This window comes from Acartia tonsa, chromosome 14, assembly GCF_053477335.1.
Source record: "Acartia tonsa isolate MP-2025a chromosome 14, ASM5347733v1, whole genome shotgun sequence".
Taxonomy (NCBI): Eukaryota; Metazoa; Arthropoda; class Copepoda; order Calanoida; family Acartiidae; genus Acartia; species Acartia tonsa.
This window is the reverse complement of record NC_137273.1, coordinates 806,819-830,554: the sequence shown is the minus strand read 5'-3', so window position 1 is coordinate 830,554 and position 23,736 is coordinate 806,819. Positions and strand designations below refer to the sequence as shown.

The window sequence follows — 23,736 nt, the reverse complement described above, 5'->3', positions numbered from 1 at the left end:
CAACATCCAAAAGTAGATGAACCAACGGATAAAGTGAGTTATAGAGCAGATATTTAGTGTCATAAAAAAATATATACTTGTCTATGTAAAAATAATACACGAAACCTTATTATACATTATTTTTGTTCTTTTTTAGCATGACCGATAGACAGAACGATGGACCTTTAGATTATACACTGGATGCTCATTGGTATAGGGAATCTTCACAAAAAAAAACCTGTCTTCTGTCTTTAATAGCAACCGAGAAATTTATGTTTTCCCCTTAACGGTATGTGAATATAGAGTAGCTTTACTATTAAAGAGTTATCAATGTATTCTAATATGTAAAGTAGTAAGGTTTTTGTTTGTTTTCCAGTCAAAATCTCGGTTACCGGTGTCATAATTTAAGATTAAGACAATTCTAGCACTGACAGACTGACGTACAGACTGTAATTATAGCGTAGCTGCGCTATTTAACAATATCTAGGACAGTTTACATTCACTGGAGTTGTGTGTTTGGCTTAAACTGACACCCAGGAGAAAATTTCAGCTTTTTTTTTACATGATCATTCAGGGATCTTAAGGGATAAGACAATGGACAATAAAATGATGTACTTCCCCAATGATAATAAATTACCCCTTTTGGTAAAAACGTTTGAACGCTCAATTTAAGGAATCAACTAATAAAAATTTACTAACGTTGTTAAGCCAACGATTAAGAAAATGTTATTATAAAACTTTGGGGACTAGTGTAATAAACAGGCCATTGTCCCCCCTCTCTCTCGGGCGTTTATTACATCCATTCATAATGATAATAAACAATATGACCCATCTTGTAGATAAACAGTATAGGGTGAAAATGTTGTAGCTTGAGACTAACCAATAACAATTCTAAAAAAGTACCCAAAGTTTTTAAAGGCAATAAATAATATTACATGGATATAAATCTTTGGGCACTAGTATAATTAACAGTCCAATGTCCCCTCCCTCCCTGTTTGTATACTATGCAAAGAGAGAGAGATAACAGTCAGTTTATCTTGTGCTTTAAATTTTCCGAAGCAAGGCTATTCTACAATTTAGGGTTTTTTGTCTGTACGGCTAATGGTTCCTTAAAGATTGGGCGTCAATATTATAGAAGAATATTAATTAGTTGCTTTGCCCCCTAGCCTCTAGAGGAGGGGAAAGGAGGTCATGAAATGAAAATAAAACTCCCCCAAAAACATCTATAAAGCTTCCCTGAAAAGTACAATCAATTTAGATCAGCAGTTTCCGTTATCTTTAGCTTTAGACAATAAATGTTACTTCTTATTATGATAGGATTGTTTATATTAAAACATTTAATTCTAATCTACAACAAGGATGACAACATCCATAAAAGCGAAGCACTGAAACGGTAGGACAAACAGACATTAACAATTGTATAGTGTCAGAACTGAATAATCATAATATAAATGTATAAGAGTCAAAGCAAAATTGTAAGTAAATTTGTTGAAAAACTGCTTGATTTAGGATTATGTTTATGGACAAACTTACATTTTTAGGACTTGATTATAGAGTTGCTTCGCTTATTACATTATACTTTGTTGTCCCAGGAATCAATATACTAAAAATCAGATCAATAGGATGATTAGATCACATAAAAATTTGTTGTTAAAAAAGTAAAAAAATCAACAAACATGTTTAAAATGGACGTACGGACATTTTGGTGATGATTATAGAGTTGCTACGTTTTCTAAATCGTGCCTAACTATTAAAGGAATCACCATACAAAATTTGAAATCGATATGACAATTCTAACATGCCTAAATTAACGAAAAAAGCTATCCGTTACGGACGGACGGACGGACGTACGGACGGACGGACGTACGGACGGACCGACCCTAATTATAGAAAAGCTTCGCTTTTAAAAAGGGTAATTTTGTGTATAACCATTGGGTCTGTACTGTACATCAACTTATGAGAAGCCTCTGGAAAAAAGGAGAACCATAGTGGTCCAGCGGTTTCTACGCTATAAATTGACAGACATCCTGTTACTTTTAGTTTTATCCTTATAATAAAGTAACAGGATGTTTGTCAGTTTGTTTGTACCGAAGAATCTCGTTTACCGCTAAACCGATCGGGTTCTCCTTAACATGGTAGTTTCTCATAGGTCCCAGGAAGGTATATGATTTTGCTAAAATAAGAATTGCATGTTTGTAGTTACATAATTTATAAGAATCTTCCCTATAAAAGAGAACCATATCAGTGTCTACTCACACAAATACAGACACACATCCTGTTACTTTTATATAGGATTTTGATAAAATAAGAATTGCATGTTAGTAGTTAAATAATCTATAAGAATCTTCACTATATAAAAGAGAACCATATCGGTGGCTACTCACACAAATACAGACACACATCCTGTTACTTTTATATAGGATTTTGTTAAAATAAGAATAGCATGTTTGTAGTTACATAATCTATAAGAAGCTTTACTATAAAAGAGAACCATATCAGTGGCTACTCACACAAAGACAGACACACATCCTGTTACTTTTATATAGGATTTTGCTAAAATTAAATTTGCATGTTTGTAGTTACATAATCTATAAGAAGCTTCACTATATAAAAGAGAACCATATCGGTCGCTTCTTACACACAGACAGACACACATCCTGTTACTTTTATATAGGATTTTGCTAAAATAAGAATAGCATGTTTGTAGTTACATAATCTATAAGAATCTTTACTATAAAAAAGAATCATATCAGTTGTTACTCGCACGAAAGATAGATAGATAGATAGAAAGACATCCTGTTACTTTTAGGATTTAGCTAAAATAATAATTGCTTGATTTTAATAACATAACACCTGAATTTTATATCAAACACTTCCTACGAGTAATTTAAAAGTACACTCTTTATGTTTATCTTATTTGCTAAAGTAGTAAGGTTTTTTGTCTCCCCCTCTCTCTTTCTCTTTTTCTCTCTTTTTCTCTTTCTATTTCTCTTTCTATTTCTCTCTTTCTTTCTCTCTCTCTCTCTCTCTCCCTCTCCCCCTCTCTCTCTCTCTCTCTCTCTTTCTTCCTTACCATCTCTCTCTTCCTCACTATCTCTCTCTCTCTTTCTCTCTTTTTTTTCTCTTTTTCTCTCTATCACTCTCTTTCTCTCCTTTTCTCTCTTTCTCTCCCTCTCTCTCTCTCTCTCTCTCTATCTTTCTCTCTCCCCCAAAATAACATACAAAAGCTTCTCTGTAAAGAAGAACTAGATATGTCTGGCAATTACCGAGACCTTAAGCTACAGACAGACATCTTGTTACTTTAATATAAGGATAATATAGTGGAGTTTCCCTTTTATTAAAATGAGTAATTTCTAAAGTAAATAATAACATAGTGGTCATTATATACGTAAAATTTGCAGGGATATTAAGGGATAAGACAATGGATGATAAATTGATATACATCCCCATTGATGATAAACAAATAACCACTTTTGAAGATTAAAATTATTGGTTAAAAAAGTTTGGACTCTACTAGTTAAAGTATCAAAAGTTTTTGAGGCAAAAAAATGATAATGCGGTTATAAAACTTTGGGTACCAGTATAATTTACAGACCAATTTCCCCTCCCTCCCTGAGCAAATTTGATAAGAAATTTTAAATTGACAGTGTATTTAACAATTTGTTTTATGAATTTTCTTATTTTTATTAGGCCATTTATTTTATTACTTCTATAGATGCAGAGATATAATAATTGTTGAGAAAATAATCTCCTAATCAAAAAACATTTATTTTTTAAAGCATGGCTTTTCTTTATTTTTGGTTGGTTTGTCTGTCTCGTCCCTAACTCTAATTGTTACTTTTAATATGTTAGAATTATCCTATCATTTTCAAACTTACTATGCTGATTCCTGTAACAGAAAGGTACACTTATAATTTTATAACGTCCATTTTAAATTTTGATGATTATTTTGGTTTTATAGTTTTCATAATCTATCATATTCATTTGATTTTCGGAATATTGATTCATGATACGAAAAGACATAATGTTATCAGCGAAGCATCTTTATAAGTAAATCTATGAAATAGACATATAATATCTAGATGGTCCATCTAACCCCAAAATTCGTCAAACTTAAAGAGGATTCCTTGATTAAATTTGTTTTTTTTAAATTTATGTAATAGGACGACGAAATTTTTCCAGGATATAATTTCTAGATAGCTAATTTTATTCTAAGGAATTCAACTATTCATAGCTAACCGAATTTTTATGTTTCTGTCTTTCCTAGCTACTAATCCTATAACTCAACTTTACAGTGAAGCTTCTATTAGGTTCAGGAAACTATTATTGGAGAGGGTAACACCAACCTTCTAAGAGAAATCGCTGCTAGATAAAAAGCACTACCTATTTTTTTTTAAACTCCACCCCCCCCCCCCTCTCCTCCAGTAGGGATAAAAGGCGTAATTTTTAAAAGCGAAGCTTTTCTATCATTAGGGTCGGTCCGTCCGTACGTCTGTCCGTTACAGTTAGCTAATTTCGTTAATTTAAACAGGTTAGAATTGTCCTATCGATTTCAAACTTTGCATGCTGATTCCTATAACAGTTAGGTACGACTTAGAAAGCGCAGCAATTCTATAATCGTTGAATGTTAAAATATTTTCATATTCATCTGATTTTTTTATTACTGATTTCTATTACAAGATGCAATGTTATAAGCGAAGCATCTCTATAATCAAGTCCTAGGTACCTAGGTACGTTACATAGGTACGGTTTTTTATATAGAGACACATTATCCAGGTATATTTTTGTCACTTTCACCGTTATTATTATTATTTTTTGGATTATTGGTTTGGACCAGCGTTGTCGCGATATTTATCGTTGCCCTGTAATTACTAGTGTGGAGGTGTCCTTAGACACGGACAAAACTCCACTCTATAATGAAAATAATTTGTTACAAAGGAACCTGTCAGGACAGGGTTGATAAGGGATCACAACGGGAATAGCAACTTCTCACGAAGGTTTTGGTTCCTTAATTGTTCCGAATTTATGCTTGGAGGAGTTGCAACTGATAGTAGGAGGATGTCTGAAATACACAGCAAGATACTGTATTTATCATTATTATTATTGTTAAGATTTTTTTTTGCACATATAACATTGTATCGGCTTGGCAAGCGTCAAAGTACACCAGTGGCTCCACAACCCTTAAAGGGTTATGCCAACTATCTGGTACAATGTTGCATGGAATTTTTCTTGTAAAATGTTATTTTTATCCTACACGAACTTGGCTTGGCAACTAGGTGGAGACGTAGTTCAGCCAATTCCATGCTAGGTACTTAATAATAGTTATTATGTAAATTATTCTCAAATTTGTACCAAACTTAACAAACCAGAGGAAACAAACCAATCAAAGCATAGTAACTTTAATGAATGATATATACTTAATAAAAACATGTTGTACCTTTGAGGAAAATAAATCTAATCTTATCTTATCTTATCTTAAAAAGTAAAACGTCAGTATGTCCTTAAACATTAACATGTATAAGTTTTGCAACAAATATGAGACAAGACATATGCATTAATATTCAGTTTATTCAGTTCTGATACTCAACAAGTGTTAATTTTCGTTTGTCCTATCGTTTCAGTGCTTCGCTTTTATGGATGTTGTCATCCTTGTTTTTATAGAAATTAATCTAGTTTTTATTTATTTTCAGCGTGTGAGAAATTCCCGCGGATGAACAAGGAGAATAATATGTGCATGGATGGCGGAAATACTACAAGGAAAATTATCATAATTGTTGATATATTCAGGGAGGGAGGGAGGGGACATTGGACTGTATATTATACGGATACCCAAAGTTCATTAAACATTAAACATTCTCTCATTATTTTGCTTACCTTATGACTTTGAACATTTTCATTAAATCTTGATTTGTTATTTGTTAGTGTTCAAACAATTTCACCAATAGTTAATCTTACTCTGAAAAAGGCAGGAGGGAGGGGATATTTGAGTGTATATTATACTGGTATCCAACGTTTATTAACACATTCTATCAATATCTGGCTTTATAACTTTGAACACTTTTATTAAATCTTGATTTGTTAGTGTTCAAACATTTTCACCAATAGTTAATCTTAGTCTGCAAAAGGTAGAAAGGAAGGGAACATTGGAGTGTATATTATACTGGTGGCCAAAGTTTATTAAAACAATTTTTAATAGCTAGCTTTAAGGGAGTAGGCGGATGTGCCACTTTTTGAAACCAAAAGTAAAATGTGAATGATCTCAGCCCATGAAAGAGTTACAGCTCTAAAATTCGGCACAGTAGTTGCTTTTGTGGAGAACAATATAGAGCTGTGGAAGAAACGGCGGCGGAACCGCCGCTACCGCCGTTTCCCGCCGAATTTTTTTCCTTTTTTTGCCAAATTAGACAGTTCTCAAACATATGAGATAAGCTTTTTTTCTCATAAAAATTTCCATTATATTTTCACGTGACACTTAAAATATTTCAAACATGTCAATATTAAAAAAAATGTGCAAAATTTTACAAGTGTCAAGTGAAAATATAAGCGAAATTTTTTATGAAAAAAAAACTTTATCTCAGATGAATGAAAATTGTCTAGGTATTATGGCGAGAAAAAGCAAAAAAATTCGGCGGAAAACGGCGGTTTTGACGGTAGCGGCGGTTCCGCCGCCGTTTCTTCACAGTTCCATATTGTTCTCCACAAAAGCAACTGCTGTGCCGAAATTTAGAGCTGTAACTCTTTCATGGGCTGAGATCATGCACGTTTTACTTTTGGTTTTAAAAAGTGGCACATCCGCCTCCCCTCTTTAAACCTTTCTCTGACCTTTGAGAAGCTACATTGTAAAAGAAGGAAAAAGATATCGGATCAACAGTTAGCGATACGGACAGAGGACATCCCGTTATTTAATTTTAGACGAGGATATAATAGACTGACGGACGAACAACCATAGAATTATGTTGTAGCCTTTCTATTAAAAAAAAACATTTATGTCTTATTATAGTGGTAGTACTGACAGCCCCGCAGGGTTTAACACAGGGCTACATACTCTGCAATCAATCAATCCTAAGTTATTAGAACAGGTAAGTTGGAGGTCCCACAGGGTTTAATACCCACAGTAAATCAATCCTAAACTATTAGAACAAGTAAGTGGGGAGTCCCGCAAGGTTTAATACAGGGCTACATACTCTGCTGTCATTCAATCCTAAGTTATTAGAACAGGTAAGTTAGGGGTTCCGCAGGGATTAATACAAGGGATCATACTCTACAATCAATAAATCTTAAGCTATTAGAACAGGTAAAGTAGGGAGTTCCACAAGGTTTAATACGAGGGATCATACTCTACAATCAATAAATCCTAAGTTATTAGAACAGGTAAGTTGGGGGTCCCGCAGGGATTAATACAAGGGATCATACTCTACAATCAATAAATCTTAAGCTATTAGAACAGCTAAGTGAAGTCCCGTAGGGTTTAATGTATCATACTGTACAGTCAATAAATCCTAAGTTATTAGAACAAGTAAGTGGGGAGTTCCGAAAGGTTTAATACAGGGCCTCATAATCTACAATCAATAAATCCTAAATTATTAGAACAAGTAAGTGGGGAGTCCCGCAAGGTTTAATACAGGGCCACATTCTCTGCAATCAATCCTAAGTTATTAGAACAGGTAAGTTGGGAGTATCACAGGGTTTAATACAAGGGATCATACTCTACAGTCAATTAATCCTAAATTATTAGAACAGGTATTATGAAGATAGTAGGCAATAGGAAATGAGGAATACTGTGCAATATTGCAATATTCACGTCTACAAATATAATTATTCTGCATTTTAGCAATTTTAGGACTGTTTAATGTCGATTTATTTCATTTTTAAAGATAAATATTTTTTCTTTATTTTACTCAAACATAAGCAATTTTGCCACATATTTATGTACAATTTTGTTTAAAATTACATATTATTTTCTGACACTCTACAAGTGTTGATGTTTTTTGTCCTACTGTCGTTTTATAGCTTTATGGCTGTTGTCATTCTTATTTTGTTATTGTTGCATTACTTATCTATACTGTTGTTTATTTGTAGGCCAAAGAATTAAGTAAAGACTCGAGTAAGCTGAACAAACTGGATCCCCACCTCAAGATGTTTCTAGAGACAAACATGTACAAAAATATTAAACCAGCTAAGGTAATCGATATATTATTGTATGGATGTTGCACCACATTTTCATTTGAAACTCGCAGCTGGCTAAAATAACGTTACATCCCATCCTACTGAATGAACGAACTGACCAATAAATGAGGTCCATGTTATCAACCTCAATTTTTCTCCTGTCAATATATTCATGTATATTACAGAACCCTTTTTAAGGAAGAGTAGTCGGTTGTTAGTGGGGAAGCTACTCTATAATTCTAAATATATGTCTGTATGTCTTGATCAGTTTTAGGGCTACCACACAAAGTAACCCCCTTTTACCCCCCCCCCCCCGCTTATATTTAGAAAAAAAATTAAATAAGAAGGGGGATAGTTTTTTGTTTGTTTGTTTATTACACAAAGTCAGGTTAGGTTAGGTTGTATTTGGTGACGGGTAGCCCTGCAGGGGTTAGAAATACCATTCTATATAATATTTTCAAAAATAATGGGAGGAGGGTATTAGTGCTCAACTGACCATTTGTAGGTTTTGTACCGTTGTTTTTGATAGTGGCGAAGCTACGCTATATATTTCGAATGTGTGTCTGCATTTCTGAAATATTTTGGAGGTTTTTCACTGCTCCTATTTAAGATAGAGTCTAAAATATAATAAGCATACAGTGAATTGGGGGGGGGGGGGGGGGGAGAGTTTGTACACAGTATCAAATTTTGGCCTGGCCGTTTAGGCCTCTTTTATAGTTATTAATCTAATTCTTTTTGTAAGAATCTTACAAGCCCCTAGAAGTGCAAAAAGGAAATATGGGGGAGGCTAATCAGTAATCAACTCATTTATGTAATAACGGTTCCATTAAAAAATCAGCTCGATATCTTTAAAATTAAGTTTAGTACTTAAAATTTTGGTATTTGGAGGGGGGGGGGGGCTTTTGTCCCACTAGCTCCTAGAAGGAAAGTTTCAAAATTCAATTTTCAAAGTTTTACAGGTAGATAAATAAAAGACAGTTTACAAAAAGAATTAGGTTGATAACTATAAAAACAAGCCCAAACGGCCAGGCCAAAATTTGTTACTGAATTTTCATTTCCAATAAATGTACAAACTTCCCCCCCCCCCCTTATTTGATCTGTTGGTCCGTCAGTCATACTACAAACAACATAGATATTTTTTTTTGGTAAAGGTTTTGTGATTTTCTAATTTATTATGTGTTCTTTCTGTTTAACCGAATATCTTTTTACATCATACTTTGTCAATTTAGTCAGCTATGGAGAGAGAGGGTACATTAGAATGTAAATTATAATGATACACAAAGTTTCAAAAACACGCTATCTCACATTTTGATTTGTTAGCTAGTAAAATTCAGATACTTTGATTAAAACATGTTTGATTAGTTTTAACAAGAAGTGTGCAAAGTTTTCCACCAATAATTTATATTTCAGGGCTACTCCGGGACCTGTAGTGAACTAAAATATTCCATAAATTATCATTATATCAACAAAACGGACGAGTGTGTCCCAAAATGCGGAGTGGACATCATTTTTGATGCGGTAAGTATTTTTTTTGTAGTTAATGAAGCTACTCTATAACTCACTTTGTCTGTACGACCTTCCGTCTGTCCTTCCATAACATGTTGGTTAAAAGTTTGGAACCAACCAATCACAACCATATATATAGTACCCAAAGTTTTTGTGCCAACAAATACGATAAAGCGTTTACAAAACTTTGAGTACCAGTGTAATTTACTTACAGTTAATGTCCCCTACCTCTTCCAGTAATCTATAGAATCGAGTAAAAGATTAACCATAGTTGCAAAAAAATAATTTATTTATGCACTTAACACTTATATTTTCTAGGGTGAGAGGGGACAATGGGCGGTTTATTACACTAGTCTCCAAAGTTTTATAATAACATTTTATAATTAAATTTGTTGGCTTATCAACTTAGATGACTTTTAATGAATTTCGATTGGTTGGTTTATGAAGTTGAGTGTTCAAACGTTTTAACCACTAATTGTCATCTACATAAGGGGTAATTTTCTGTATTTGGGATGTTCCTTAATTTATCGGCCATTGTCTTATCCCTTTAGATTCCTAATTTCATATGCATATATTTGGTCAAAATTAAGAAAAGTTTGACTCAACAAGAGCATTTGACTACAACCCAACAATGAACTTTAGTGAATTACCCGAAAAAATCATCCTCTGTTTATATTTCAGGAGGACAAGAAGTTTGCAGAAGTTTGGCTATCAGTTTGGTCAATTCTTTGCTTTATAACTAGTCTATTTACTTTGTTCACTTATGGTTTAGATACTTCGAGGTAATATTATAATTCACTTTGTCTGTCGGTCAGTCCGTCCGTACTTTCCATTTTAGTTTTAAAGGTTAATCAAAATATTCTTTAGGGGGGGGAGGGTATTTCTCTTGGGAGGTTTAAGGCACCATCCCCTGAAATAGTTACATACCTTCCCTGGACCTATAAGAAGCTTCACTCTAAAGGAGAATCATGTCGGTCGAGAGGTTAGCGAGATCTTAGGCTACAGACAAGCAGAAAGACATTCTGTTACTTTCATATAACATATACTGTTTATATAATGAATTTTCTTGGATCTTACATCAGATTATCATGTACTGAAACTTTAAGTAGACCAATAATTGATTTCCATGTTAGCAATCTAAATTAACACAATTTTTTCCTGTCATTATATCATGGGCTAAAGACAAACAGATGGACATCATGTTATATTCATATAACCCAAACTGTTCATATGATGAATTTATTATTACTTGGATCTTACATCAGATTATCATGTACTGAAACTTTAAGCAGGTTAAAATAACGATCAGCCCCATCCCCCTCCCTGCTACTGAATGAACGAACGAACTGACCAATAATTGTGTTCCATGTTAGCAATCTAAATTAACACAATTTTTTCCCTGTCATTATATCATGGGCTAAAGACAAACAGACAGACATCCTGTTACTTTTATATTAACACATTTATTTTGCAGGTTTAAATATCCAGAACGGTGTATAATCTTCCTTAACCTATCCTACAATATCTTGAGTGTGGGGTACATACTCCGCCTCATATTTGGGGCGGAGCTTATATCCTGTACTCATACACAGGGAGAACCAAGTTTGCTAGTTAGACAGGTGAGTTAGGGTATTATTGGTTAAAAAGTTTGGACACTTTGGGGGTGGAGCTTATATTCTGCACCCATACACAGGGGGAACCAAGTCTGCTAGTTAGACAGGTAAGTGAGTAATTATTGGTTGAAAAGTTTTGACACTCTGGGGGCGGAGCTTATATCCTGTACCCATACTCAGGGGGAACCAAGTCTTCTAGTTAGACAGGTGAGACAATTATTGGTTGAAAAGTTTGGACACTAAGTGTGGGCTACATTCTCAGCCTCATATTTGGGGCGGAGCTTATATCCTTTACCCATACTCAGGGGGAACCAAGTCTCCTAGTTAGACAGGTGAGTCAATTATTGGTTGAAAAGTTTGGACACTAAGTGTGGAATATAAGCTCCGCCTCATATTTGGGGCGGAGCTTATATCCTGTACCCATACTCAGGGGGAACCAAGTCTGCTAGTTAGATAGGTGAGACAATAATTGGTTGAAAAGTTTGGACACTAAGTGTGGGCTACATTCTCCGCCTCATATTTGGGGCGGAGCTTATATCCTGTACCCATACACAGGGGGAACCAAGTTTGCTAGTTAGACAGGTGAGTCAATTATTGGTTGAAAAGTTTGGACACTTTGGGGGCGGAGCTTATATCCTGTACACATACACAGGGGGAACCAAGTCTCCTAGTTAGACAGGTGAGGCAATTATTGGTTGAAACGTTTGGACACTAAGTGTGGAATATAAGCTCCGCCTCATATTTGGGGTGGAGCTTATATCTGTACCCACACACAGGGGGAACCAAGTCTCCTAGTTAGACAGGTGAGACAATTATTGGTTGTAAAGTTTGGACACTAAGTGTGGGCTAGATTCTCCGCCTCATATTTGGGGCGTTGCTTATCTCCTGCACCCATACAAAGGGGGGACCAAGTCTCCTAGTTAGACAGGTGAGACAATTATTGGTTGAAAAGTTTGGACACTAAGTGTGGGCTTCATACTCGTAAGACAGGTAATTGAGGCAGCTTAAACAGGGATGTTAAGGGATAAGACGATGGATGATAAATTGATATAAACCCTCCAATGAGGATATTCATGACAACTCCTTCTGTGAAAAAAACTATTCAGTTATAAATCTTTCTCAACCCAATTTAAAAGGAAAAAAGTCTACTTCATCATTCCGAAATATATTTCAAGTAAAAAATACTCATTATCAATCGCATCTGAAAAAACAACAATAAAATAAGTGTATGATAAAACATTCTTTAAGGGTAAAACATTTAAACCTAACTTTGATAACAAATAATTATGATAAAAAGCATTATATAGGTACTAACAATTCACTAAGAAAAAATATGTATGACTTTACTATAAGATGGTTGTACAAAAAATGAAGGGGAAGCGGTCAAAATAATGTGAATTGAGAGGAGAAGGGGGAAGGTTTGAGTTTTGTGGGGTGTCTATAGTAGCACAGCTGCTCTATAACTGTTGATTTTTTTCTGTGATTTAAAATTATAAGTCGAAAAACACTTAAACTACCTAACCAATCAATATTTTATAATAGTACCCAACGTTTTTGAGCAAGCTAATAAGATAACGTTGTTCGCACTGCCATTTAAAGAAGTATTTTCATTTGCTCTATAGATGATTAACTTATAAGAAATATGCCTTATTATACTAGAAGTTGTCACAAATTCAAGTTACCTAACGTGGACTCTAAAAAACACAATGGACGTACAGACTTTTCTGCAATGATTATTGAGTTAACACGCTTTCAAAATTTTTCCTCATTGTTACGTGAATCTGCCTTCATGGTTAAAAATCAATATGAGTACGATGTACCTACTAGCTTGTTGAAAATTTGAAGTCAATATGACAATTCCATCATAATTAATTTTTGTTTATATTTCTAGGGCCTGACACCAACGCCTTATTGTACAGTTGTGTATCTTATCATTTACTTTTCTAGTCTTGCAGGTACACATTTTTTGTTGGGGGTAGGGGGGGGGGGGGTTAGGGGCATCAACCCCATAGTTCACACTCGCTTTAAGACCACAACCCCTACGGTTGACTTTTTCTTGTTGGGGGGAGGGGGCATATTCTGACACCCTCCCCTTATTGTATAGGTGTTTATCTAATCATTTACTGTTCTAGTCTTGCAGGTACACTTTTTTTGTAGGGGGGTGGGGTATATTATGACCACAACTCCTTCGGTTTACTTTTTTGTTGGGGGGAGGGGGCATATTCTGGCACCAACCCCTTATTGTACAGTTGGGTATCTTATCATTTACTTTTCTAGTCTTGCAGGTATAGTTTTTTTTAGGTAAATGGGGGGGGGGACCCTTTACTTAACATTTTTTTTAGTAGGGGGAGGGGGCATATTCTGACAACAACGCCCTACTGTACAGTTGTGTCTCTTATCATTTACTTACAACAGACAGACATACATACAGACATTGATATAGAAGATGGACATCCTGTTATTTTTATTCTTTATAATTTAGGTTGTGTATTGTGGATACTTACAACAGACAGACAAACATACAGACATTGATATAGAAGATGGACATCCTGTTATTTTTATTCTTTATAATTTAGGTTGTGTATGGTGGATACTTACAACAGACAGACTTTCAGATAGATAGATGTTATTTTTCCTCTGTTTAGGTTGTGTTTGGTGGACCCTAACAACAGTAACTTGGTCCCTGCTTCTCTTTACAAACATGGATTCTAAGGTAGGGAGGGAGGGGACATTGGACTGTAAATTATACTGGTACCCAAAGTTTTATAACCTGTTTAGTTGGCTCTAAAACTTTGGATACTTTGATTAATTTTGACTGGTTGGTTTTAAATTTGTAGTGATTTCATCCAATAATATTAATCTACATAAGAGGTATTTTTGTTTCTCATCAGTTGAGATGTACATCAATATATCAACCAGTTTCTTATCCCTAATTTCCCTATGTGCTATAATAAGTATTATTTTTATTTTAATCGATTTGAATCTAAAATGTTTTCTTTTTATTACATCCCCCCAAATTGATGTACATCCCATCAAATTATGTTAAACAAAATTACCCTTACTCTAGATTAGAATTAACAATTCAAAATTTTGGACAGTGCTAGTTTGAACCAACCAATCACGATTTAATAATATTACATAAAATTATTAAATCTTTAAATTATAGAGCGAGCATAAAAATTTGGGTACCAGTATAATTTACAGTCCAATGTTCCCTCCCTCCCTGTTTTATACAAAAAGAAGATTCTGTTCCATGTTGTACTTTTCCTTAAGCATCATAAATTTCCAAAAAAGAATTTAATTATTACAACTTTCCTCACTGCAGAAAGGTCAGGAGGGAGGGAGGGGACATTGGACTGTAAATTACACTGGTACCCATAGTTTTATAACGTTATCTTATTCGTTGGTACTTTTATTACTCTTAATTATTAATTAGTTGGTTCAAATTTCTCTGTCTACAATTTTAATCCACAGAAGAGGCAATTTTGTTTATCATCATTGGGGGTGTACATCAATTTATCGTCCATTGTCTTATCCCTTAAGATCCCTGCATATTGTACTTTTACTTAAGCATCATAAATTTGTAAAAAAAAAAATTTAATTATACAGTTTTTTTTCACTGCATAAAAATTGCATGTGTATTAGGGGATAAGACAATGGCCGATAAATTGGTGTATTTACCCAATGATTACTAACAGTAAATATTGGTAAATTTGTTTATCATCATAAGGGATGTACTACATCAATTTAACATCCATTGTCTTATCTCTTAAGTTCCCTGTAAAAAAAACTGCATTAAACGTTTCTGTTTGAGTATGTGTGTGTGTTTGTGTGTTTTTGTGAATATGTGTGTGTGTGTGTGTGTGTGCAAAGAGAGGGGGGACAATGGGCTGTTTATTACACTAGTCCACGAAGTTTTAAAATCACGTTTACTTATTCGTTAACTTAACATTTTTGGGGACTTTTAATGAATTTTGATTTGTTGTTTTATAAATTGAGTGTACAAACGTTTTAACCACTAATTTTAATCTACAAAAGGTGTAATTTTGTGTATTAACATTGGAGATGTACATCAACTTATCGGCCATTGTCTTATCCCTTTAGATCCTTGGTGTTTGTGTGTGTGTGATTTATGCGAGTTGATTTATGTGTGTAATGTGTTGTAATTTTAATATAAAAGTAACAGGATGTTTGCCTGTCTGTATCTGTGTGTTTGTACCTAAGGATCCCGCTGCTGGATATTTTTTTCTAGGGGAGATTTCTCATTGGATGGTTCAGGAACCCTCACCTAAAATAGATATAAAACCACTTTGGACCTCTAAGAAGCTTCACTGTAAAGGAGAACCTTATGGGTCAGCGGTTACCGAGAATGTTTGGTACACACAGTTAGACATCCTGTTACTTTTATATATAGGATTACCTAAAACTATATGATGTTTATTATTTTTGTTTAGAAGCTAGAATCATTTTCTCCTGTATATCATCTTGTGGGATGGGGCCTCCCAGCTGTTCATACCATTCTAGTCCTCCTACTATATGAGGTAAGTTTCTGGGATAGGGAGGGAGGGGACATTGCTCTATAAATTACACTGGTACCCAACCTTTTATAACCACATTATCTTATATGTTGGTTGGCTACTTTTTCTGAACTTTGATTTGTTGGTGTTTAATCTTTTCAACCAACAATTTTAATCTACAGTAAGGGATATTTTGTTAATCATTATTGGGGTTAAACATCAATTTATCGTCCATTGTCTTCTTAATATACGGGTGAATAGTTTTAGATTAATGGATATATGATACATGTGGATTTTTTGACAGGGGAAAATTTGTCGTTCGAAAATTTGGACCTTATGTAGGGGGAGAGGGGATGGGGTAAAGGGGGTGAATTAAAGCCACCAGCTGTGGATAACAATTTATTAGAGCACACGAAAATCTGGCACAACATCCAAGTAATTTATATATCCATTATTTTAGATTGAAGGCGACGAGTTGACCGGTATATGCCTACCTGGACAACAAACTGAATATGGACTTCTGACCTTCCTTATTATACCCTACTCATTTTATTTGGGTAAGTATGTCCGTCTGTCTCTCTGTTTGTCTGTCTGTCTGTATGTCTGTTAGTATGTCTGTCTGTCTGTGTGTTTGTCCATATGTATGTCTGTATGTTTGTCTGTATGTCTGTCTGTATTTCTGTCTGTATGGCAATAAAACTGAATATGGTCTCCTAACCTTCCTTATTATACCCTACTCATTCTATTTGGGTAAATATGTCCGTCTGTCTGTATGTCTGTCTTTCTGCTTGTTTGTATGTCTGTCTGTATGTCTGTCTATATGTCTGTTTGTATGTCTGTCTGTATGTTTGTCTGTATGTCTGTCTGTATTTCTGTCTGTATGTCAGTCTGTATGTCCGTCTGTATTTCCGTCTGTCTGTATGTCTGTCTGTCTGTCTGTCTATTTATGTACATATGTCCAATTTAACCTAACTTAAATTAATAAAGTGCTGTTTTAGGTTCTGCATCCTTCTTTTTCCTTTCTGGGGTGGTGGGAAGTTTAGTTAACCTCAGAGAGGTTAATGGAAGATAAATTAGTTTTCTCCTTATTCCACAATGTCCTTTATTAACTCTGTTGGATTATTAAGTATCCAAGATAACCTAACCTAAATTAATAAAATACTATTTCAGGATCTGCATCCTTCTTTTTCCTTTCTGGGGTGGTGGGAAGCTTGGTTAACCCCGGAGAGGTTACTAGAAAACTTCTGGCTAGGATTGGAATATTCAGTGTATTCTATACAATACCACAGGTAAAAAAGGATTTGTCGGTTTGCATTCAAAACCGTTCAATATCCACTGGATAAGAACCGGTTCTTGTACAAAAAATGCATTTATAGCATTGTATTACAGACAGTTTTTCATGAATATCAAAATAGAAATCATTAAATTAATGCCAGTTTTTTGGTCGGGCCTTCGGCCCCTCAGGAGTAATAAAACTGAAGTTAATCACATAATTTTTCATTTTAATATCCGCAGATAGAAGCTGTCTATAATTCGATGCGATAAATAACTATTATCTTAATTTTTTTTCTCACTTTGTCAGTCCGTAACGCTATGAGGGGATATGTGATTTTCTGAAGATTAACTAGAAGATATTTGGCCAATTTTCGAATCCGGTCGGAATCCGTTTTTTTAATAGCGAATTCGGATTCATAATTGGTAGGCTAAGATTAGCGTCTTGAGTTTTTTAATACTTGTCATTATCATCATTATATAAAATATCTTTTAAATTCTGGTTCGATTCTCGGAAGTGAATTATAGAGAACACCAAGAGCATTAATTTTTAGGACATATGCAGCACTTAAGTTTTTAATTTTTTTAAAAGCCTTTTAAAATATTGCTAGAATCCGGAATCCGCCAAAAATAAGAATTCGGAATCCACGGAGAATCCGCCATTTTTTGGACGGATTCTTGTAAGAATCGGGTCCTAAAAATTGACAGATTGCCATCCCTAGTCCAAAATTTTCAACCAGTACTTACCTAATATATTTAGATATGTGTGCTGGCCTCCATGGTGTATGAATGGTTGGAACGGCCGGCCTGGCGATCACAAGCCTCTGGCACTTCTATCGTAGGTAAAAACATAGAAAAACCCATCCCCTTCCCTCACAGGATGAACGAACCGTCCAATAAATGATGTTTATGTTAGCAACCTAAATTGACGACAATTTTTTTCCTGTCATAAACTCCGCGTATATACTATTTATTACCCTAGTCCCCAAAGTTTTATATTAAGGTTTTCTTATTCGTTGTCTTTGGGGACTTCAGTAAAGTTTAATTAGTTGTTTCATTAAGTTGAGTTGTCAAACGTTTCAACCACTAATTTTAATTTACAGATGGGGTAATTTTGTGTATCATCTTACATCAATTTATCGGCCATTGTCTTTTCCTTTTGAACCGAAATCGGAAAGAAACAAGGAAGACAACATCCATAAAAGCTTAGTAGAAAAAGTCAGACGTTAGAACAAACGAGCGTTGTAGAGTGTCAGAACTTGAAAGGCAGAATATTAATTTTTTAATAAATTTTTTTGCAAGAGTATAGAATACTGGTTAAGGACATACTTACATTTTGAGGACTTATTATAGAGATACTCAGTTCACTTATAACACTGTAACTTGTTGCCCCAGAAATCATTATTCAAAAATCAGATGATTTTATAGTTATAACATATACCTAAAAAGTTTTAAAGATCAACATGGTTTAGATAGAAAATGGACAATGACATATGGACATTTATACTAGGGTTGGGCCGGATATCCGGTTCTGCCGGATATCCGGCATTAGAAATCAGCTGGATATCCGGTATCCGGCCAAAAAAGTATCCGGCCCAACCCTAATTTATACCTAACTGTTACAGGAATATACATGTCAAGATTGTGAACGAAAAGACAATTCTAAAAACCAAATCAAAAGATAATAGCTATCGACCTTAGGAACAAACGGACGGATTTACCCTAATTGTTCATACATTTTTTTGTTTAGAAATCTTTATGCTGCGCATATCAATGTGGCTGGTTGTTGGTATCATTTCTGGTTCCTGGGTACTGTCATCCAGGTAGGGTTTTTATTGTAGCTACTCTATCCTATTATATAAAGTAGTAAGGTTGTTTTAGTCTGTAGCGTAGGATATCGCCAACTGCTGAACTGATATTGTTCTCCTTTACAGTGAAGCTTCCCATAGGTCCTTTGATGGTTTTATGCTATTATATTTTTTTAAGTCTGGGTATGGTTTTAGGCTATTTAATTGCAATATAGAGCCCTTAGATAATAGGTGCGCAGCCGCTAGTTATTAATTAATATTATATTAATATGGTTAGTTATTGGTGTTATATCTGGTTCCTGGGTTCTATCATCTAGGTAGAATTTTTTGGAATAGTACCTTTCGCGGCAACGCCTCTTAAGGGACGATTCGTCGTATTTTTAAAATGGCTTTTTATAGGTTATTTTAGGTTATATCCTGTTAGGTGATTGCCCTATAGGGTTAGGCAATTGGCCCCGCAGGGTTAGAGCCCCCCGCAGGGGCTAGAAATAGGAGAAAACCTTCTGTATAAAATACGAAGAATCGCCCCTTAAGGAGAGTTGCCACGAAAGGAACTATACCCGAATTTATATATTTTTTAATGATTATATTAATACATTTTTGGATCATGGAAAGAACACGAAGTAGCGGGTTCTTCATATTTTCAGAGTAGCTTTTGCTAGGTTATTTTAGGTTAGGTTATTTTATTGAGCCGCAGTGTGTAACGAATATTTTGAATATTTTTGCATATTTTCAGATTTTAGGGGGTTTTTTTCAAATAAAATATTTAAATCTAAATTTTGCGTATCATGTCGTATCATATTTTTCTTCGGATTTAAATTTTTTTGCTTTTAGTATTGGAAAAAAAACACTATCTCTATAGGGTTGAATGTCTGTACACGAACGATCTTTTGTTTGTTTTTTTATTTAAAAAAGGAATACATTTTTTTATGAAAATTAAACTTATTAAAGATTATTATTATTATTTAGGACAATATCAGTATGGAAAAGCTTCCTAACCTCATGTTCTTGGAATCAAAGCAAACCCTCCACCCCTATCTTTCCTAAAGTAGCATATCGGTAAGTACGTCGTTTTGTTTGGTTTAGTAGCGAAGCTACTCTAAATATTTGTTGGTATTAGCTACATCCCTAGAGGCCTCTTGGGGCACTTGAGGAAGTGTGGGGGGGGGGGGGTCGTCCCTATACTTTGATTTTTAGATGTAATTTTTGTATTTGTGGGGGAGGGGGGTTAGATAATTATATTTATATTAGATTATTGCTCCTAATCCAATTAATTTGGACTGGATTAAAACCAGTTCTGAGCCATACCATAAAAGAAAAAAAACTTGTTTCTCACTGTATTTTAGTCCAAAATTATCTACTATTATATAGACCCTTCGACTATATTTTTGTATGAAAGGATTTATCATTACTTAGAGATCTTACACCAGATTTTCATGCACTCCTATAAAGTGAAACTTGTAGCTGCCTAAAATAACGATATCCCCCATCCCCTTCCCTTCTATTGAATGAACGAACTGACCAATAAATGATGTCCATATTAGCAACCTAAATTGACGACAATGTTTCCCCTGTCCAGAGATCTAAATGGATAAGACAATGGCTAATAAATTAATGTACATCCTTAATGATGATACACAAAATACCCCTTCTATAGCACAAGATTAGTGGTTAAAACGCTCGAACACTCAACTTAATAAACAACCAATCAAAATATACCCCTGTCACAATATCTACGTTTATTCCATCCATTATTTGTAGGCCCGCCCCCACGACTAGTCAAACCAAGGAGACGGCACTAACCATGAAGAATCTTGGAAAATTAAGGTACTATTTTAGTTTTATTATCATCCAGTGTCTTATCCCTTAAGATCCCTGCATTACGTTTTATCTGAAGCTACTCTATAATTCACTTTGTCTGTCTATGCAGGAAATGTGATTTTCTCGTCTTCTATTATAGATAGGCAGCTGAAATTTTTTATGAAGATTCTCTGTACCAATGATCATCTAGTATTTAATCTACTTGGTCCGTCGGTCTGTCTGTCAAGCTTCAAAAGACAAAAATATTTTTTTTGTAAAGGTTTCGAGATTTTAAAAATTATTTATGTCTTATTTTAGTTCAGAGAGAAGTTCGACCCCCCGGGGACTACCATACATGGTGGAGGACAACAAAATTATCATCTAACAACAACTATAGGGTAGCTTTACTTGCTATCAAATCAAATCCTTATATAAAATAACAGGATGTCTATTTGTGTGTGTGAGTGTTTGTGTTTATGTGAGTGAGTGTAGCGAATGATTATCATGGTTCTCCTTCACATTGAAGCTTCTTATAGGCGTAGAAAAGGTTTAGGGTCAAGTGAAGGAAACGAATTTGCGGGTTTCGTCATATTTTCACAGTAGCCTTTCTCCTATTTTTAGCCCCTGCAAGGGGCTCTAACCCTTCGGGGCAATCACCTTACTTAACCTAAAATAACCTTTAAAAAGCTACTGTAAAAATACGATGAAACCCGCAACTTCGTTTCCTTCACATAACCCAAATTCTATATATAGATATTTTGGGAGTTTAGCTCGACCTTCCCAAGAAACGAAGCCCAAAAAATATTACCTACCCCATGAGATAAAAAAAAATTACATTAAAAAATTAATATTTCAAAGGAGGGTTGACTTTTGCTCTCCCTACAGGTCTCTAGGGGCGTAGACGCTAGTAATAAAAATTGTTGAATAAAAGGTTGTCAAAATTGCCAAAAATATAAATCAAAATGAATATATTGTTGAATATGAAGGAAGGTATTTTTAGTCATTTGAACGGCCAAACGGCTGGCGGCTGCATATATAAAAACAATGGACAATTGATTGATGTTTATCCCCAATGATGGATAACAAAATTTCCCCTTCCTTAGATTAAAATTATTGGATCTAACTAATCAGAATCAATAAAAGTACCCAAAGTTTATTATCCAACTTGGTTATAAAACTTTGGGTACCAGTGTAATTTACAGTCCAATGTCCCCCCACCCTTCCCTGACATCCAGCTGTTTGGCCATCAGAAGCCTCTAAAAAATGTTAAAAAAATACCTTTTTTCGTATTGAAATCTAAAAAAAACGACTAACTAATGAAAAGACTGTAGTACTTAATAATAATCTAGCAATATATTAAAAAGGCCAAAAAATAAGTTGCTCAAATATTTCACATTTAAATATTTGGGTATAGTCCCTTTCGTGGCAACGCCTCTTAAGAGGCGGTTCTTCGTATTTCCACATTAAATAAGCTTTAGTTTTGAAAATTCGATGAATCGCCCCTTAAGAGCAGTTGCCACGAAAGGGACTATACCCAAATCTTTTTCTTGTTTTATAATTAAAGTAAATTGGCAGTTTCCCTCAAAGCGCCTTGTCGAGCCTAGACATCCCCCCGCACCCTCTTTATTTTTAGATAGGTTAAAAATTAAGGGGTGGTAGTAGTTTTTTGTCAGTAGGTTTGTTATATTGGGTACTATGAAGTTTGGGCACCAAATGTATAGGCTTTGCAGGGGTTAGGCATAGAAAAAAAATACACCTCCCCCCTTAATTTCAATATATTTTAAAAGTGATTCAGGAGGGAGGGGGTGGCAATGCTCTTTAGGCACATTTAAGGAAAGTTTCGTACAAATAGTACAACATGTTTTAAATGCAATTTTAAAAAGTTCATACCTATGCAAGATGTTTCTCGATATTTAAGAAACTTTGGGTATAGTCCCTTTCGTGGCAACGCTCCTTAAGGGGCGATTTTTCGTATTTTCACAGTAGCTTTTCTCCTATTTCTAGCCCCTGCAGGGTGCTCTAACTCTGCGGGGCCAATTGCCTAACCCTGCGGGTCAATCATCTAACCCAATATAACCTAACCTATCCTAAAATAACCTATTAAAAGCCATTTTAAAAATACGACAAATCGCTCCTTAAGGGACGTTGCCACGAAAGGGACTATACATACGCGAAATTTTTCATGCAATATAGATTGTTTTTTTTACAAAAAGGTTTGAGTGCCAAAGATTTTTAAGATTTTCTAAATTTTGATAATTGAGAATAATTGTATTTATCGCATCGTATTATAGACAGCTTTCCACAGATATTGAAATAAAAAATATAAGATTAAAACCAGTTTTGATAGGGTCCGAAAGCAAGGTTAACCAAACTGGTGTTAATTTTATTATTTTTATTTTAATATTCATAGAAAATTGTCTGTTATACGATGCTATAAATGATATTTTAAAGCCAGTGTTCAAAATTTGATTGTAAATTGTATTATAAAATTATGACAATTTATGTTTTGATAATTAACTTATTTAATTGTGATTTATGTATTGTGTACTAACTCATTTGTAAGATATTTAAAGCATAATATTCATTTATTAAGCGTATTATAGACAGCTTTCCGCGGATAATTATTGGAAAATTATAAGATTAATTCCAGTTTTGTTGGACCTCGCTTTTAGTCCCTCGCTATCAAGAAAACTGTAATAAATCTTAATTTTATGATTTTTATTTTATTATCCTTAGAAAATTATCTATAATACGATGCATAAATAAAATGAACTAAAATTGCTAAATATCTTTACACAGTTTCGGATGCTAACAATTTATTTTTGTAAGTTTTAGAGCTTTTTTTAGTAACTTCTCTATGTGTATACTATGATTTTTTCTATCTTTTTTGTTATTTTAAAATGAATATTTAGTTATTATAAATATAATACAAATTTAAAATGGGGGAGGGGGTCATTTTAGGTTTTTTGCATTTTAGGCCCCACAGAGAAACTAACTGTATAATGGTTGGCTAACGCATCGTATTACAGACAGCTTTATGCGTATATGAAAATAAAAATCATATGATTAAAACCA

General features: G+C 34.3%; 1 protein-coding gene across 2 annotated transcripts in view; it reads left to right on the top strand.

Annotated features, from left to right (window-relative positions):
* The window catches only part of LOC145306352 (frizzled-4-like), a 38,555-nt gene extending 15,763 nt beyond the window's left edge, over nt 1–22,792 (top strand). Inside the window, exons 5-21 of one of the 2 annotated variants that reach the window (XM_080148442.1) lie at nt 5,670–5,736; nt 6,980–7,058; nt 8,059–8,160; nt 9,556–9,663; nt 10,333–10,433; nt 11,126–11,270; nt 13,156–13,219; nt 13,910–13,977; nt 15,719–15,805; nt 16,242–16,338; nt 16,952–17,070; nt 17,814–17,895; nt 18,804–18,876; nt 19,831–19,920; nt 20,623–20,688; nt 20,980–21,059; nt 21,593–22,792. In XM_080148442.1, coding sequence (XP_080004568.1) covers nt 5,670–5,736; nt 6,980–7,058; nt 8,059–8,160; nt 9,556–9,663; nt 10,333–10,433; nt 11,126–11,270; nt 13,156–13,219; nt 13,910–13,977; nt 15,719–15,805; nt 16,242–16,338; nt 16,952–17,070; nt 17,814–17,895; nt 18,804–18,876; nt 19,831–19,920; nt 20,623–20,688; nt 20,980–21,046 — 1,415 coding nt within the window. In that variant the 3' untranslated portion in view covers nt 21,047–21,059; nt 21,593–22,792. Of the gene's footprint in view, nt 1–5,669; nt 5,737–6,979; nt 7,059–8,058; nt 8,161–9,555; nt 9,664–10,332; nt 10,434–11,125; nt 11,271–13,155; nt 13,220–13,909; nt 13,978–15,718; nt 15,806–16,241; nt 16,339–16,951; nt 17,071–17,813; nt 17,896–18,803; nt 18,877–19,830; nt 19,921–20,622; nt 20,689–20,979; nt 21,062–21,592 lie in introns of those variants that run through there. The other variant, XM_080148441.1, reaches the window with a different exon arrangement.
* The last annotated feature ends 944 nt before the right edge of the window (nt 22,793–23,736 follow it).